The 13,916-nt window shown below is 43.9% G+C and overlaps 1 protein-coding gene across 4 annotated transcripts; it reads left to right on the forward strand.

Annotated features, from left to right (window-relative positions):
* The first annotated feature begins 20 nt into the window (after positions 1-20).
* Positions 21-13,869, forward strand: LOC147246720 (inverted formin-2). 4 transcript variants are annotated; one of them, XM_086181617.1, is made up of 23 exons: positions 21-487; positions 4,174-4,584; positions 5,120-5,235; positions 6,232-6,391; positions 7,120-7,153; positions 7,314-7,455; positions 7,560-7,692; positions 7,878-8,477; positions 8,905-9,050; positions 9,136-9,197; positions 9,292-9,394; positions 9,498-9,583; positions 9,663-9,763; positions 9,876-9,946; positions 10,033-10,140; positions 10,237-10,307; positions 10,405-10,525; positions 10,597-10,761; positions 11,029-11,131; positions 11,215-11,367; positions 11,624-12,430; positions 12,687-12,734; positions 13,377-13,869. In XM_086181617.1, exons 2-22 carry the CDS (start codon positions 4,188-4,190, stop codon positions 12,731-12,733), a joined length of 3,726 nt encoding a protein of 1,241 aa, XP_086037743.1. In that variant the 5' UTR covers positions 21-487; positions 4,174-4,187; the 3' UTR covers position 12,734; positions 13,377-13,869. The 4 variants fall into 4 exon arrangements, with proteins under 4 accessions (XP_086037743.1, XP_086037745.1, XP_086037742.1 ...); XM_086181616.1 differs by lacking the exon at positions 21-487 and adding an exon at positions 874-1,146; XM_086181618.1 differs by lacking the exons at positions 21-487; positions 12,687-12,734 and adding an exon at positions 884-1,146 and having other exon boundaries at positions 13,377-13,868.
* The last annotated feature ends 47 nt before the right edge of the window (positions 13,870-13,916 follow it).

The raw sequence follows: 13,916 nt of genomic DNA on the forward strand, positions 1-13,916 counted from the left end.
CCACAGGTCTCTCACAATGGACAGATGAACCACCAGGATGCAACACGAACGCACAGTAGAGCTGTGAGGAGCTGTTTCTCTGACTTGAGGAATTCAGTTTATTTTCCTCCAGCAATGACTGTCCAGTAGGCCTGAGGTCAGCTCCAGCTGCTGGGATGGGGAGTGTGGGAGGAGGGCCCAACCACTGGATTGCACCCAGCATCAGACAGCTGCAAGCCGGACAAGTACAGGCGCTTTTACCGGAAGTCCTGCAGTTCTGCCTTCAGAATAAAAAAACGCTGTCCTTAAACGCACTAGAGAGTGAATATCACGAAAAAGAACCCGCTCATTTAAATAAACTGCAATTTCGATTGTCCTCGCGAGCATTCGGTGTCATACATGCTAATAGGAACAACTCAGTTGAAAGTCTTGTTTGCATGAGGACTGACACATGTAACTTACTTTCCAAGTATCAACAATTTGGACGGCTTGCTGTAGGATTTTAGAGGTGAGTATTCTATTTGTATTTTTATTAAAAAACACGTAAACGACGAATTACTGGTGTTTTCTGTCAAGAAGCTAATGTTTAGCAACATCGGTAGTTTGGCTAACGGTGTTTGGCTAACTTTAACTAAGCCTTTGCTAAATGAATTGGGGGGAATATATCATACAATTACGTTGTTTTTTTGTTGTTGTTGTTGTTGTAGTTGCGTTTCTTGTTTAAATCAAACCTAAATCACCCGACTAACTCATGTAACTATAACAGTTAGCCATTTTTTCCCAACAGCACTAACAGGCTTTATTTACGTTAGACGTTGAACGGTCAGCCGAGGGCACCTGCTCGTTGTACCCGTCGATATTTTGGCCTCTTGGTTTTATTGTGAAAGGTTTGAGCGGATGTTGGAGCTTTGTCTTGCTTTTCTTTTGACATGTCGGTCCGCTCACAAGTGAGTGAGAGATCGGGTACTGTTGCGATTTAAAAACCATCGGCATACTAGTCCGGGATTGACCTGCCACATAGTTCCAAGAGGTCCATTTTTTTGTCGGGGGATGTAGGGGGGGGCGTGCAGGAAGACAGACTGTGCGGGTGCCAGCTGGACCGTCTCCCGCCTGAAACACACAAGAAGAGGAGACGTTTTTGAGTGTGTATTTATGGAATAAATCCAGGTAAGACATTAGCGCGGAGGTGGTATGATAGGATGCAACAGTGCATGAAGATGTTATATGTTATCTTCTGGATTATTTTGTTTTTGCGCCGCCTCCAAGCTTCAGGAGTCCCGTTAATTTCCCTGTTATGTGAGGAGGAAAAAACCCTCGCTGGGTAAAGTCAGGATGTTGCACGGTTACTGTGGCTCTTTCTGGTTATTTTTAATCATTGTGATGCAATGCGTAATGGTGATTGGTAAAGAAGTAACTTATGTCGATGCCTGCTGGAGACGGCAATCTACTGTTCCCGGTAATCTATTTAGCCTGGCAAAGAAGAAAGGATGTGAGGACAAAGAAGAAGAAGAAGAAGAACCCAGTGGAACTGCAGTTTAAAGGCTGTATCTGGATCACATGGGTTGTCACTGTTTGCTGTCAGGTCAAATCATTCTGACATTGATGTGAAAGACTTCCTCAGACATAAAACTAAAGTACTCCACTGAATTAGAACATATTTTGAACTTCAAAATGTGGCTGTAGACATTACAGACATATCTGTCACTCTCTTAAACAGCAGACGAGGGAGGAGAGGAGGTTTGAATATCACTTAAATGACTACCAGATGTTCTTTTTCTTAGAAATTATGCTCACTACTGTGAAAGAGGTTTGAATACGCACTCTGTTACATGTCTGTCTGTAAACATGTATGTCCTGAGAGTTATTTTCTGGGCACAGAAGGTAACTCTGCATCTCCCTGCATTAACAAATTTTGAAAAATGATTAAAATGGCTCCATGAGGTTTAATTCCTTCAAATCTGCACGCTTCTATTTGCCGATAGCGTTTGTAGAGGGGGAAAAAAAATGCACATAAGCTTCACATATGTCTCAGAGGAAAGAAACCAGAAGCAGTGTTTCAGTGTGTACATGCAGGAGCATTAATGTGTTACAGTAGAGGTGGGCTGCTGCGTGGGCCGATAAACAGAGCACAGATGAGAAGGCTCGCCCTGCATGCTGTGAATCAGCCTGCTATTAGTGGTTCATGTGGGAGCTCTGGCAGACAAGGTTGAAAAGACTGAAAGTCGCTTATAAATGATCGAGAGGGTTTTGATGTTACTTAACAAGTAAAACGGATGCATATCCCTTTGTTTGAGATCAAGTAGACATCTTGTGGATTGAAACTGAAATTTCAATAGAGGAACAAGAGCTGTCACACCAGTATGAGGGAGGTTTATCTAGTTTCCTGTCCCGGGAAAGTCTTTTCCTTCCTTCTGAAGTGTTCCTAAGCAATACTGGGTAGTCACTCACTCACACACACACACACACACACTCACACTCACACACTCACCATCTGCTTAGAGATATTAGTCATAATCCTCAGTATTGGTCTGATACTGGGCATAATCACTGGAGAGGATAGCTGGAAAAAATAACTAATGATTTGTAATTGTGAATAAACATTGGCTCAAAGTCACACTGTAAATGGCATTCTGAATGCTGCTGACCACTCAATAGCTTAATTATAGTGCGTTCTTACTGATGCATTCTTATGTATGTGTGTATTGAGAAATACACAGAGCTGACTGGTATTTTCTCTGGCAGATCCTCCAGGATGCATCAGACAGTGAAAGTTGTGCTGAGCCATCACTATTCCCAAGAGCTCATCTGGAAAATTCTCCAGATTACAAGTGTCAACTTGTAACTTTTGTTGCTTGCTCACACTCAGTATGAAACTACAGGGTACATCTGAACCACCCAGTATTTAAATGCTTGTTGAGCGTGAGACTCATTGGCTTCAAAGTGGGGCCGGGAGCATTCCATCCATTTTGTGACTAATGAAAACGGCTTTCAGGAGAACTGAGAAGGCCTATTGTAAACCTCCATTGTCTGTCTGCTTGCTGCCACGGTAACACTCTCAATCTCACTGTAGCAGCAGGACGAATGCTGCAGCTCGAGCTGACAAAGTCCTTGTCTGAATATGTGAGAAAAGCAGAGCCTTGGTTTACCTTGACTCGACAGAGTGATTGGAAGCCCACTTTGTGAGATATTTCACAAGTCAGTTCTTCTCTTCCCTGTGAGTCATCTTGTCGAAAGAGTGAAATCCAAGCAATTTGCACAATGACTAGATAGCACCAACAAGATGTGGCGAAACAACAAGCCACCAGAGCTGAGATTGTTATCTAGATAGGAGGCAAGCCAAAACTATACTTCCCTCCAGGCTGGTCAGAGCCCTCAGAATGACTGCAGGGCATTGTTTGTTCGTGCTCATATGCATAGCCCATCCTTGGCCAGTGTGAAGGCAACAAACGGAGACAGAAGAACCACTCACAAACTTTAACGCTGGACCAACTCGTACCACAACTCTGGTACAGAGAAAGTATTTTTAGACGTTTGCAGAAGGTTTTCCCCTTTTTTGGCCTAAACCAGCATCCAGCTAGTGTGGGAACCTGTTTTTTCTGGTTGCATCGATGTGTTTGAGAGAGTTGCACCCAGTTGGTCAAAGAGGGGACTGTGTTCTGCCAAAAAAAGGCACCCACGGGTTCAAAGTATGCATTCATGTTAGGGCCGCACGTTGGTTTAATGTTTGTCAGATGTTCTCCCCACACATTAGTTTCTGAGTAGACGTTCTTCATCATCTTGTGAATGTTTATAATGGCGGAATCCCTGATGTGCTCAAACGCTAGTTACGATATGCGCCGCTCAGACAGGGTGGAGCCTGCCTTTGTATGAGTTTTGATGAACTGACAGTGACTCTTGTCTTTCACACAGGATTAAGTTGGAATGTTTGGCATAGCTGGTGATGACTGGACTGCTGACATATCTTTTACCCGTCCACAAAGTGCAGCGCTGTCATTTCCTGTTCTGTTTTCCTTTCTGATAAGGGCATGCTTTGGCTTGCTCTTGATAGCAATGACGATGTTAAATACTGGATTGAATACATGTACCAACAGACACCATCTCCTGCACAAGATAAGATCATATTTATGAAATTGTCTATGAAAATGCCAATAATGACAAAATGGTGAACGTGTTTTTTTCTTCTTTTCCCTACAGTCTATTTAGCAATCATGTCAGGGAAGTCAGATGGGAAGAAGAAGTGGGCGGCAGTCCGCGGCCGCCTGGGTTCCTCGCAGGACTCTGATAGTCAGCTAGAGGCCAACCTGGAGAGTGCAGATCCAGAGCTGTGCATTCGGCTGCTGCAGGTTCCCACTGTGGTTAACTATTCTGGGCTGAAGCGTCGCTTGGAGGGTAGTGACCAAACATGGATGGTCCAGTTCCTGGAGCTGAGCGGGCTAGATCTCCTCCTGGAGGCCCTGGACCGGCTCTCGGGACGGGGCTGCTCTCGTATCGCGGATGCCCTCCTGCAGCTCACATGTGTCAGCTGTGTCCGTGCAGTCATGAACTCCGCGGCGGGGATCCACTTCATTATAGAGAACGAAGGATACATCCGGAAGCTCTCCCAAGGTCGATGATACGAACATTAAGGGTTCAATTTTGTGAAACTTGATGATATACAGTATTTTCCATTTAATATTAATATGATTAGGGTCACAGAAAGTATTGTGTGCATTATTTCAATACAAAGATATCTCATGTAAAAACACAAGATTCCTTCCACTTATTTCTGACGCACTAAAACATTTGTAATTTTGTCTTAATGTGGTCATAGTTCACAACATTTGATGGCTCTCTGTGTCTCACTTTAAAGTCCCCAGAGATAAGTATGTCAGGGTTTCTGTGGGACAACCACACATGTAGAGCCTAAATTTGTGGAAATTATTGGATTTCTCACTCTCATTTACATGTTTATCTGTTGTACAATGCCACATCATTTTAGGGCAAAGTTCATGTTGTGCGGCTTAAAAGTCAGCCAATCAAAGCATCCTGTTTATGTCTAATCACAAGTAGTAGGAGGAGGAAGAATTTCATGTTTCCTTTGACAAATGGGAATTTTGAGTGTTCTAACTGTATCGATGTGCGTTGTTACGACGCTCTACAGCCTTGGACACGTCAAATACCATGGTGAAGAAGCAGGTGTTTGAGCTACTTGCAGCCCTCAGCATGTTTTCTCCAGACGGCCACCGCCTGGCTCTGGATGCCCTGGACCACTACAAGGCAAGTTGAGAAACAAGTTGTTGTTTGAAGAGTAGTATTTTTGAGATTTACCTTATTTGCCATCAGCCCCAGAACCAAACAAGAAGATACACTACATACCCCTCCAACCCCTTTGTTTACATGAGGAAGCTGAGACCCACAGAGACTGACTGAATGCTAGTTAGTTTAGCGAAAGTAAATGTAGCACGTGGGCAGGTTAGCATTCCACCCTCCTGCCCACTCAGGTTCCAAAGCCTGGTGTAAATCCTCCTCATCCTCAAAGTCAGCCGTGAATTGTATCAGCAGTTCCTTGTCTAGTTGTCAACAAATGTTTGGATTTATAGACCAAAGTTATAATGGCTTTTGATGTGCTTCATCAAATCACTGCACCCACTCAAGAAAGAAGTTCCAGAAATATGCGTGATTTGAATGTGATACACAATCTTAGTTATACTAATTCAGAAAAAAAACTGTTTTGGAAAAAAAGTTTATTTTATGACTTTTGATGGAGGTGTGCTTACATGTCCATCCACGAGCAATCACTGCGCTAAGCTATCTAGCCAGCCATTTTCTCAGGGTCTCAGCTCCCTAATGCATGTGCAGAGTACAGATCGGTATCCATCCTAATGTCTGGCTCTGGGGATGATGGACAATAAAGGTTGGTGCTTCTTTAAAGTCATTAAATATTCCAGATATTAAAAGGTCTGATTTTGACTTGCAGATGACATTTGAAAGCTCTCATTATCCTCATTGAGTTCAGATCTCCATCCTCCAGAGCAAAAGCTCAGATGTTTTATTTCTCACTGACAAACTCGTGCTTCCATTTGTAATGAAATGTCCTTGTAAATTGAACTCTCCAGTTTAGCTTGGACGGCTCTATCACCCCATATAAGCTAATCTTGGCTCCAGACAGGAAGAGGGCTTCGTAGTATTCATGGTTAGGGGGGAGATTTTTTACTACCAGGTGTAAATGGGGCCTGAATTGACTACATGCACTGACTTTGATTTCTCCTCCAGGGCGTGAAGACGCAGCAGTATCGTTTTAGTGTGATCATGAATGAGCTGCAGGCCACAGATAATGTCCCCTACATGGTCACGCTCCTTAGTGTCATCAACGCCCTCATCTTTGGGTCGGACGGCCTTAGGGAACGAGATAAGATGAGAAAGGAGTTTATCGGTAGGTTCACTATTTAGTTGTTGTTCAAGCATTCATCAGAGGGGGAGAGCCACATCGTGAGCAAGGTCACACTGTGGTGAAATGTTACCGCGGCACCGCTGTGATGAAAGTAGATATGGAAGGGAAAACGGGCCATCAGTGGAGCACCATTACAAATATCTCTGTCACTGGGTCTGTCTAAGAATAGGTCTAACGGCCTCATTTTCTCTTTTAAAACTCAGAGAATATAGCAAACCTCATGAGTATAAAGCATTTGTGTAAGTAATGCATTTAATCAGCGCATTTTTAGATAAGAAGAAAACGCACTGGGCTCACTTTTCATCCATCCAGCTGTTTTCCATTGTAGAGTCTGCCTTTTTCTGTGGAGTCCCAGAATACAGCGGACAAAAAAGGAAATATTCATGGATCTATTTTTGAGAGAAATTCCCCTTCAACTCCACAGAGAACGGACAAATTTGAAAACAGTAGTTTTCATTCTGTTTGCCACCTGCCTTAAGAACAGAGAGACCGTTTGACAGTTGCAGCTTCAAAAACCCTCCTAAAACCATTAAAGCTCCACCCACCTCCTTGGACCAATCAGCAATTTGATTGGCCACGCCTCTTTTGTGATTGCTCACCTGTGACTTCCTGGCAGTTACATATACCTCTGGATAACTGCAGTTTCAACTTTGTCAAACTGTAAATTGAGTGTTGTTATACCCATTCTGCGTTTTATTGCTGTCTTGCAGGACTTCAGTTACTTGACATTTTGCCAAAATTAAGGTGAGCAGCCATCACCTTTGATTTCAAAAGTTTTAAAGCACAAAATGATTGCGAGTAAATTCCATCTGTCACACACAGTAAAATACAGGAAAAGATTTTGTTTTTTGATTGAAATTGTATTTTAATGAGAGGTGTGTGTGTGTGTGTGTGTGCTCCACAGGGAGCAGGAGGATGAAGACTTGATCATTCAATGTGAAGCGTTCGAGGAGGCAATGGCTGAAGATGAGGAGGAGCTGCTGCGAGTGTATGGAGGCGTTGACATGAGTAATCACCTGGAAGTCTTCACCGCACTCTTCAACAAGGTGAGTGTTCGGCATCTGAGCAGTAACAGGGGTGTTTTGCTTTAATATGGTTACATGTATGAACTCTTTTAACCTGTAAACATGCTACCTACACGTGTGTCCAGGTGAGCAGCTCCCCCGCCTCTCTCCAGCTGCTGTCGGTCTTGCAGGCGTTGCTGATGCTGGGGCCCGGCCGCTCAGATATATGGCTCGCTCTGGAGGCCATCACTAACAGAGCCATACTGCTGGCCCAGGACTGTGAGTCAACACTGCAGTAATGCTTTCACTTTAGGTCAACACTCTGGAGAGCCGAATGTCTAGCTAATGGTCACTTTGGAGATTAATGTCCGTAGGAGAATGATCAACCAGCACTTAGCTGGTAATGTAGAAGTGACTGGGCAGCTGAAAACTTTTGTTCAAGTGTGTCTTTGTTTGGACTCCAGCTCAGATGGGATCCTTTGAGACGATCATGGAACGTCTGATGTTCTCCAAAGGAAAGAGCTGTGAAGGTCATCATGAAGTTGATGGGCGGCTGGTCAAGATGGACAAAGCTGTGCAGACAGATGGGGATCATCAGGGCAAAGGGGAGACGGAGAGAAGCATTACATCCTCTCAGGTGCCACTGTGTGCCGTTCTTCCTCCTCCTCCTCCACCACCACCCCCAATTATGCCTGGAGCCCAAACCCTAGGTTCTAGCCAGTGCCCACCACCTCCTCCTCCTCCCCCTCCTCCTCTGCCTGGAGGATTTGGTGGACCTCCCCCGCCTCCTCCCTTGCCTGGAATGCCGCCGCCTCCACCACCACTGCCCTGTGGTCCTGGCATGCCTCCCCCACCACCTCCACCACCCCTACCAGGAATGGGAGGAGGACCCCCTCCGCCTCCTCCATTACCTGGCATGGCGCCTCCTCCTCCTCCCCCACCTCCAGGAATGATAGTGGCTCAGAACAGCCAGGCCCTGGGGTGCAGTGTGCCCACCAAAGCAAACCGATGCCCGACTCTGAGGATGAAAAAGCTGAACTGGCAGAAACTCCGTTCTGTTACTGGTGAGTGAGGAAAAGTTCCTTTTGAAGGCTCAAATGAGTTCAGCCAGCAAACGGGCAGGAAACCTTGACTGGATCTAATTTCAGTAGGGTCAACTCCAACTCTGATTTACTCAAGACTTCAAATGACTGTTTTTAGAAAGTTTTGCCTCGGTCTAAAAGAAATAACCTTGAAGGTATAATTTGCCCCTTTGAAACATTTAATGTTTAATTCAAAATTATTTCACAAAAGAAGACAAAAAGCACATAGTGAGTTAAAAATAGTTACTGGGCCTGGACACTGAATGTTAACGGTGTTTGGGATTCCCTCGTTTTCAGAAAGGAGAGCATTACTTTTGAAGTGAGTTTCAGCCACGATAGGATGAGATGCAAAGTGGAGCAGCAGGAGCTCATGACACCTACCTCTCTTCCTTCACACACACACACACAGATGGTTCCTCCATGTGGGCTTCGGTTCAAAAGGATCCTCCTCCTCCAGAGCCGGACTACAGCAGCATCGAGCAGCTGTTCTGTCTCCCGGTGACCGAGCACAAAGACAAGGGGGCAGCTGCTCCTGTCAAGAAGGAGCCTAAAGAGGTGTGCTTGGTCAAGACATCCCATCAGAGCTGTAGAAATGACAATCAACAAAACTGAAATTACTATGTCTCTCAACTTTCAATAGATTTCTTTCATTGATCCAAAGAAAAACTTGAATCTGAACATATTCCTGAAGCAGTTCAAATGGTAAGATGCTGCTATCATAGAATACGGTCGCATGGGTTTTCTGTTTATGTGCTTTTCTCTCATCTATTTTGGTCCATTTCTCTTTTCTGTCCAGTTCAAATGAGGACTTTGTGGCCATGATTGAGAAAGGTGACCGTAGTAAGTTTGATGTGGAGGTGCTGAAGCAGCTTCTAAAGCTCCTACCAGAGAAGCACGAGGTTTGTGCCTTCAATGTATCATTTCTGTAGTGGTTTGTTTACACTTGTCTGTCATTTCCTGGTCGGCTGAAAAACGAAATTGCTTTCCTTTGTCGTCATTTAGATTGAGAATTTAAAGTCCTTCCAAGGAGAGAAGGAGAAGCTGGCAAATGTGGACCGTTTCTACAACTCTCTGCTCACTGTCTCATGGTAACGCCTGTGATTCTAGTTTACTTATTAATGATGTAGACTTGGCTCTAATTTTCTTTGCTTTGTCACTTGTCTCCAGCTATCAGTTGAGGATTGAGTGCATGTTGTTATGTGAGGAAACAGCATCCGTGTTGGACATGCTCAAACCTAAAGTGAAGTTGGTGCAGGAGGCCTGCCAGTGTAAGCAAAACGCTGTTTTCCTTTGTTATTCTCTAAAATAGCAGATTGTTCTTGCTCTCCTTTTCTGTGGACCACCCAAAATGAAACTAACAAGATCTAACGACTTCCTCAGCCCTCAAAATGAGCACGCTCATGCCTAGCTTCTGCAAGCTCATCCTGGATGTCGGCAATTTTCTCAACTATGTAAGAACCTCTTTGGTCTCATTTATATTTCACTGAAGCTGACATTTAGACAGACCGTGCATTTTTAATCGTCTGTGTACTTCCAGGGAAGTCACACAGGGAACGCAGAGGGGTTCAAGATAAGCTCACTGCTCAAGCTCACGGAAACCAAGGCCAACAAGAGCCGCATTACTCTGCTCCATCACATCTTGGAGGTACACAAGTGGGCTGGCGGCTGCCATAACATTTTTTTTTTTTTCACTCCGTCATGAAGCGTTCTAATTTTCCGCTATGTGGCTTGTTTTGCAAAGGAAGCAGAGATGAACCACCCGGAGCTTTTGGCTTTGCCAGACGACATAGAGATCTGTGAAAAAGCCGCAGGGTACAGCAACCTTTAACATTTACCCCTGCGTCTGTCCCCTCTTGTTTTATAATTGCTTCTCGGTGGACTCATAAAAGATTTCACGCTTGATCCTCAGAGTGAATCTGGACTCAGTACAGTCAGAAGCCAGTGCGTTACTGAAGCGACTGAACGATACAGCCACCAAGGTCTCCAAGGCTGAAGAAGTAGTGAAGGAGCAATATGCGAAAATTCTTGAGGTAAGATGGAATGAATTGTTTTAAAAAGCTTTACCCAACTTTGCACACGTCCTCTCGTCTCTCTGCGGCAGGAAAATCTGGAGGCGTGTCGAGCTTTAAGTGAAAGGTTCACTGACATCAACCAGAAGAAGAGTGAGCTGGCTCTCTACTTATGTGAGGACACCAATCAGCTGTCACTCGAGGAACTTTTTGGAACCATTCGAACTTTCCGAGGTCTTTTCATCAAGGCGCTAAAGGTCAGTCAGGGCGTCACAGCAGTTCCATCTGATGAAAGCTGGGAATGAATCTTTTTATACACTTTTGCAGTTAAGCTCTACAACTAGCACAGTAGACTGCTGTGTGTGCATAAATCAGATGGTCTTCCTCTTGTGTATATGTTTGTTCTCTGCATTGTTAGTCATTTCTGTGAAAAATTGAAGGTTTTAACATGTTTCTACCCACAAACTACACTGTACAGTCTGTACTTGTCAGTGTGTGTGACTCCCCCTCATTCACAATTACAGGAAAATAAAACTAGAAAAGAGCAGGCAGCCAAAGCTGAGAAGAGGAAGAAGCAGCTGGCAGAAGAAGAGTCCAAGAGACAGAAGGGAGAGAATGGAAAAATAAGTGGGTTTTCTCTGACTGTACCAGCAATTCTTTCTTCTACTGTAGTTACTGTTTTATGAGCCGCCCTTTCCTTCTGTCACCAGTCAAGAAAGGCTTTGTGCCGCAGAATGACGGCTGCATAATCGACCACCTCCTGGCAGATATCAGGAAAGGTTTCAGCCTCAGAAAGACCAGGCCAAGGTGCGATTCGGAAAGCCTCCCTTCTAGTGAAATGCGTAGGGATACCTGCCCACCTGGTAAGGACAAGAGACTGTGGCCTCCATCCGCAGCTCCTAGCTCCGCTCCTGAGCCACTTAACTGTGAGCTACAGCCGTGCTGCTTTTATGCTTGTGCTTTATTTGTACTTGCACCACTCTCATCTCATAAAGCTCCAGCTGCTTTAGTTTTGCATTACTTGGCGAGACCTCTTATAAATGTCATGCATCTGATATGTCACCCACAGTTCAGATTGGAATGCGTTCCCCATCAACGCTATCACCTTCTTCCCCACAGGGTCAAGTGTGAAGCCTGTAGACGAAGAAGTCGTAGAAATAGCCACCGTTTCCGCTCCCACCAAACCTCGGGCAGAGGCTCACCAGCCCAGCACAGGCGAAGTGAATGGCTTCACCACAACACCAGACGAGACTCCTCCTCCGAGTGTGGCACAAGCTGTGCCCCTCAACGGACCTCCAGGAGAAGCAGCCATGCTGACACCGGCACCCTTGGAGAGACCTACATGTCTGCAGGAGGGGCAGCCGGCAGTAACTCCCCCTCGGGTGGACCATCAACCGTGTCTCCCCACAAATTGCTCCTCAGCAGGTTCAACTGAGACAAGTGTCCTCAGTCCATCTTCCCTCTCAGATTTAGACCTGATAGAGGCAGTGTTAGACAGCACTTCCAGCTTGGTACCTGAGAAGTTGGCCCCCGAGGAACCCGTGGAAATTAACGTGAGTGTTCAGCTGGAGGGAAAGCCTGTCCCTGAGGTAGACATTCACGTTACAGATTGCAGTCAAAGCAAGATCACAAAAGGTGAATCTAGCGACAAAATAAGCCATTCAAAAGACACTGTAGGACAAGAGAAAGGTCTAGATGTGCAAGAGAGCGTTAACGCCGGAACAGCCGACCAAGACGAGGTCGTGAGCTGCAAACTTTCAGACTCGAAAAGCAGTGATTGGACTATCATTGAGGGGTGTGACGTCCCGGACGGGTTGGAATCGGAGGAAGTGCCTTCGGCGTCAGAAGCGGAGCCTCAATCACTTAACCCCGAACCAAAGAAACAGTCAAGCTTCTTAAAACGAAACAAAAAGAAGAGTAATCAAGGTAAACTCTCTACTCACTTCAATAAAGATCATGTTTGGAATGCTAGTCTCTTGACGAAAGGGAGATCCATTTTTGTTCTGTTTTTATTGCACTTTGCATTTTATATTTTATGCACTGGCTATTTTAGTATAGGATCATGAGTTTTTTCATGATGCATTTTATTAAACAGAATGGATGTAATAATTGAATGTATTTATATCAACTGGTCAGTTTGTTTGAATGCTCTGTTTTCCGTTCTGACTCTCTAAAACACAAGGTGGAAAAGGACACACTAAACATAAAAAAGGCTGTGTGTTGCAGTGAGGTAGGTCAATCGATGGGATGGCGAAGTGTAAGCAGGAACATCATCCTACTGAAATAACACGTCATTTGTCGGTCTAACTGGAATCTGGATTTCATTTGTCTGTGTTGTCCAGCTTTTAACACTCGCTCTTTCTTTAACACTGTGTTTATCACACCAAAAACTTTAACAGCATTTGACACAGTTTGTCTTGGAGGTGATTCTACTGTCCATCAATCCTGGGGAAACCTACTCAGTGCTAATAAATAAAACAAAACCTACCAGTTTGTGAAGTCATCCGTGGGCAATTTCATGAAAGCTGTCACTCTTGTCTCTCCTTCCATATTTTCTTGTCCATTCCCCCAAAATCAGCAAATGGGACTTATTATTTTATTAATCCACTAATGACAGTCTGATGTGCTTCTTGTAAAACTAATTTGTGACAAAGTTGTGATGTAAATGCATTAAGTAGTGTTGTTTTTTTTTTATGAAAATGAACATTTTAAAGCAGCTTTAGTTCTGTTTGCCAGCCAAAGAGCTAAATAACACTTCTCTAGTCTACAATTTGGTTGGATAGAATAACTTAAAAAGATACGAAGTTTAATTTTTTTTTTTTTGTTTAGGGGGGGTTCATTTTATTCACGTCAATTATTCTCTTTCCCTCAGGTGATTCCAGAAAAAGAAGATCCAGAGGAAAAAGAAAAAGTTAATTTCAAAGGAGTTGTGAAGTGGATTTTATTTAGCGAGACTACACAAATATTGACTCTTTGGAGAGGATGCTCCAGTCTTCCTGTTGCCATGAATTGTTTTTGCAGAAGAGTGAAGGCCCCTGAGACCGGGATCTCAACAATATAACACGTCACTTTATGTAAAGGAATTGTCATTTTGATCTGTTTAAAAAAAAAAAAAAAGTTAAATATGCTTTCTATGTTTTGTATACTTGTTGTAATATGAAAGTGGATGTGTTTTTTTTGGGGGGGGGGCTATTTATCTTTTCAGTGCATATAAAAAGAAATGCAGTGTAAATATCAGTTCATTTAGTAAAAAACTGTCTTAATTTCTCTCTATATTCAGACGATCTCTAACACCAAATACGATGAAATCATATATTGGATTGTTAACTTTAAATGTTAGGTATATTTTAATAAAAATAAATTCGCTGTTAAGTTGTGGTTTTTATTTACACAGATGAGTCATGACGTCTTA

This window comes from Aulostomus chinensis, chromosome 17 (assembly GCF_037954235.1).
Source record: "Aulostomus chinensis isolate RoL2024-O1b breed Wild chromosome 17, RoL_Achi_v1.0, whole genome shotgun sequence".
Taxonomy (NCBI): Eukaryota; Metazoa; Chordata; class Actinopteri; order Syngnathiformes; family Aulostomidae; genus Aulostomus; species Aulostomus chinensis.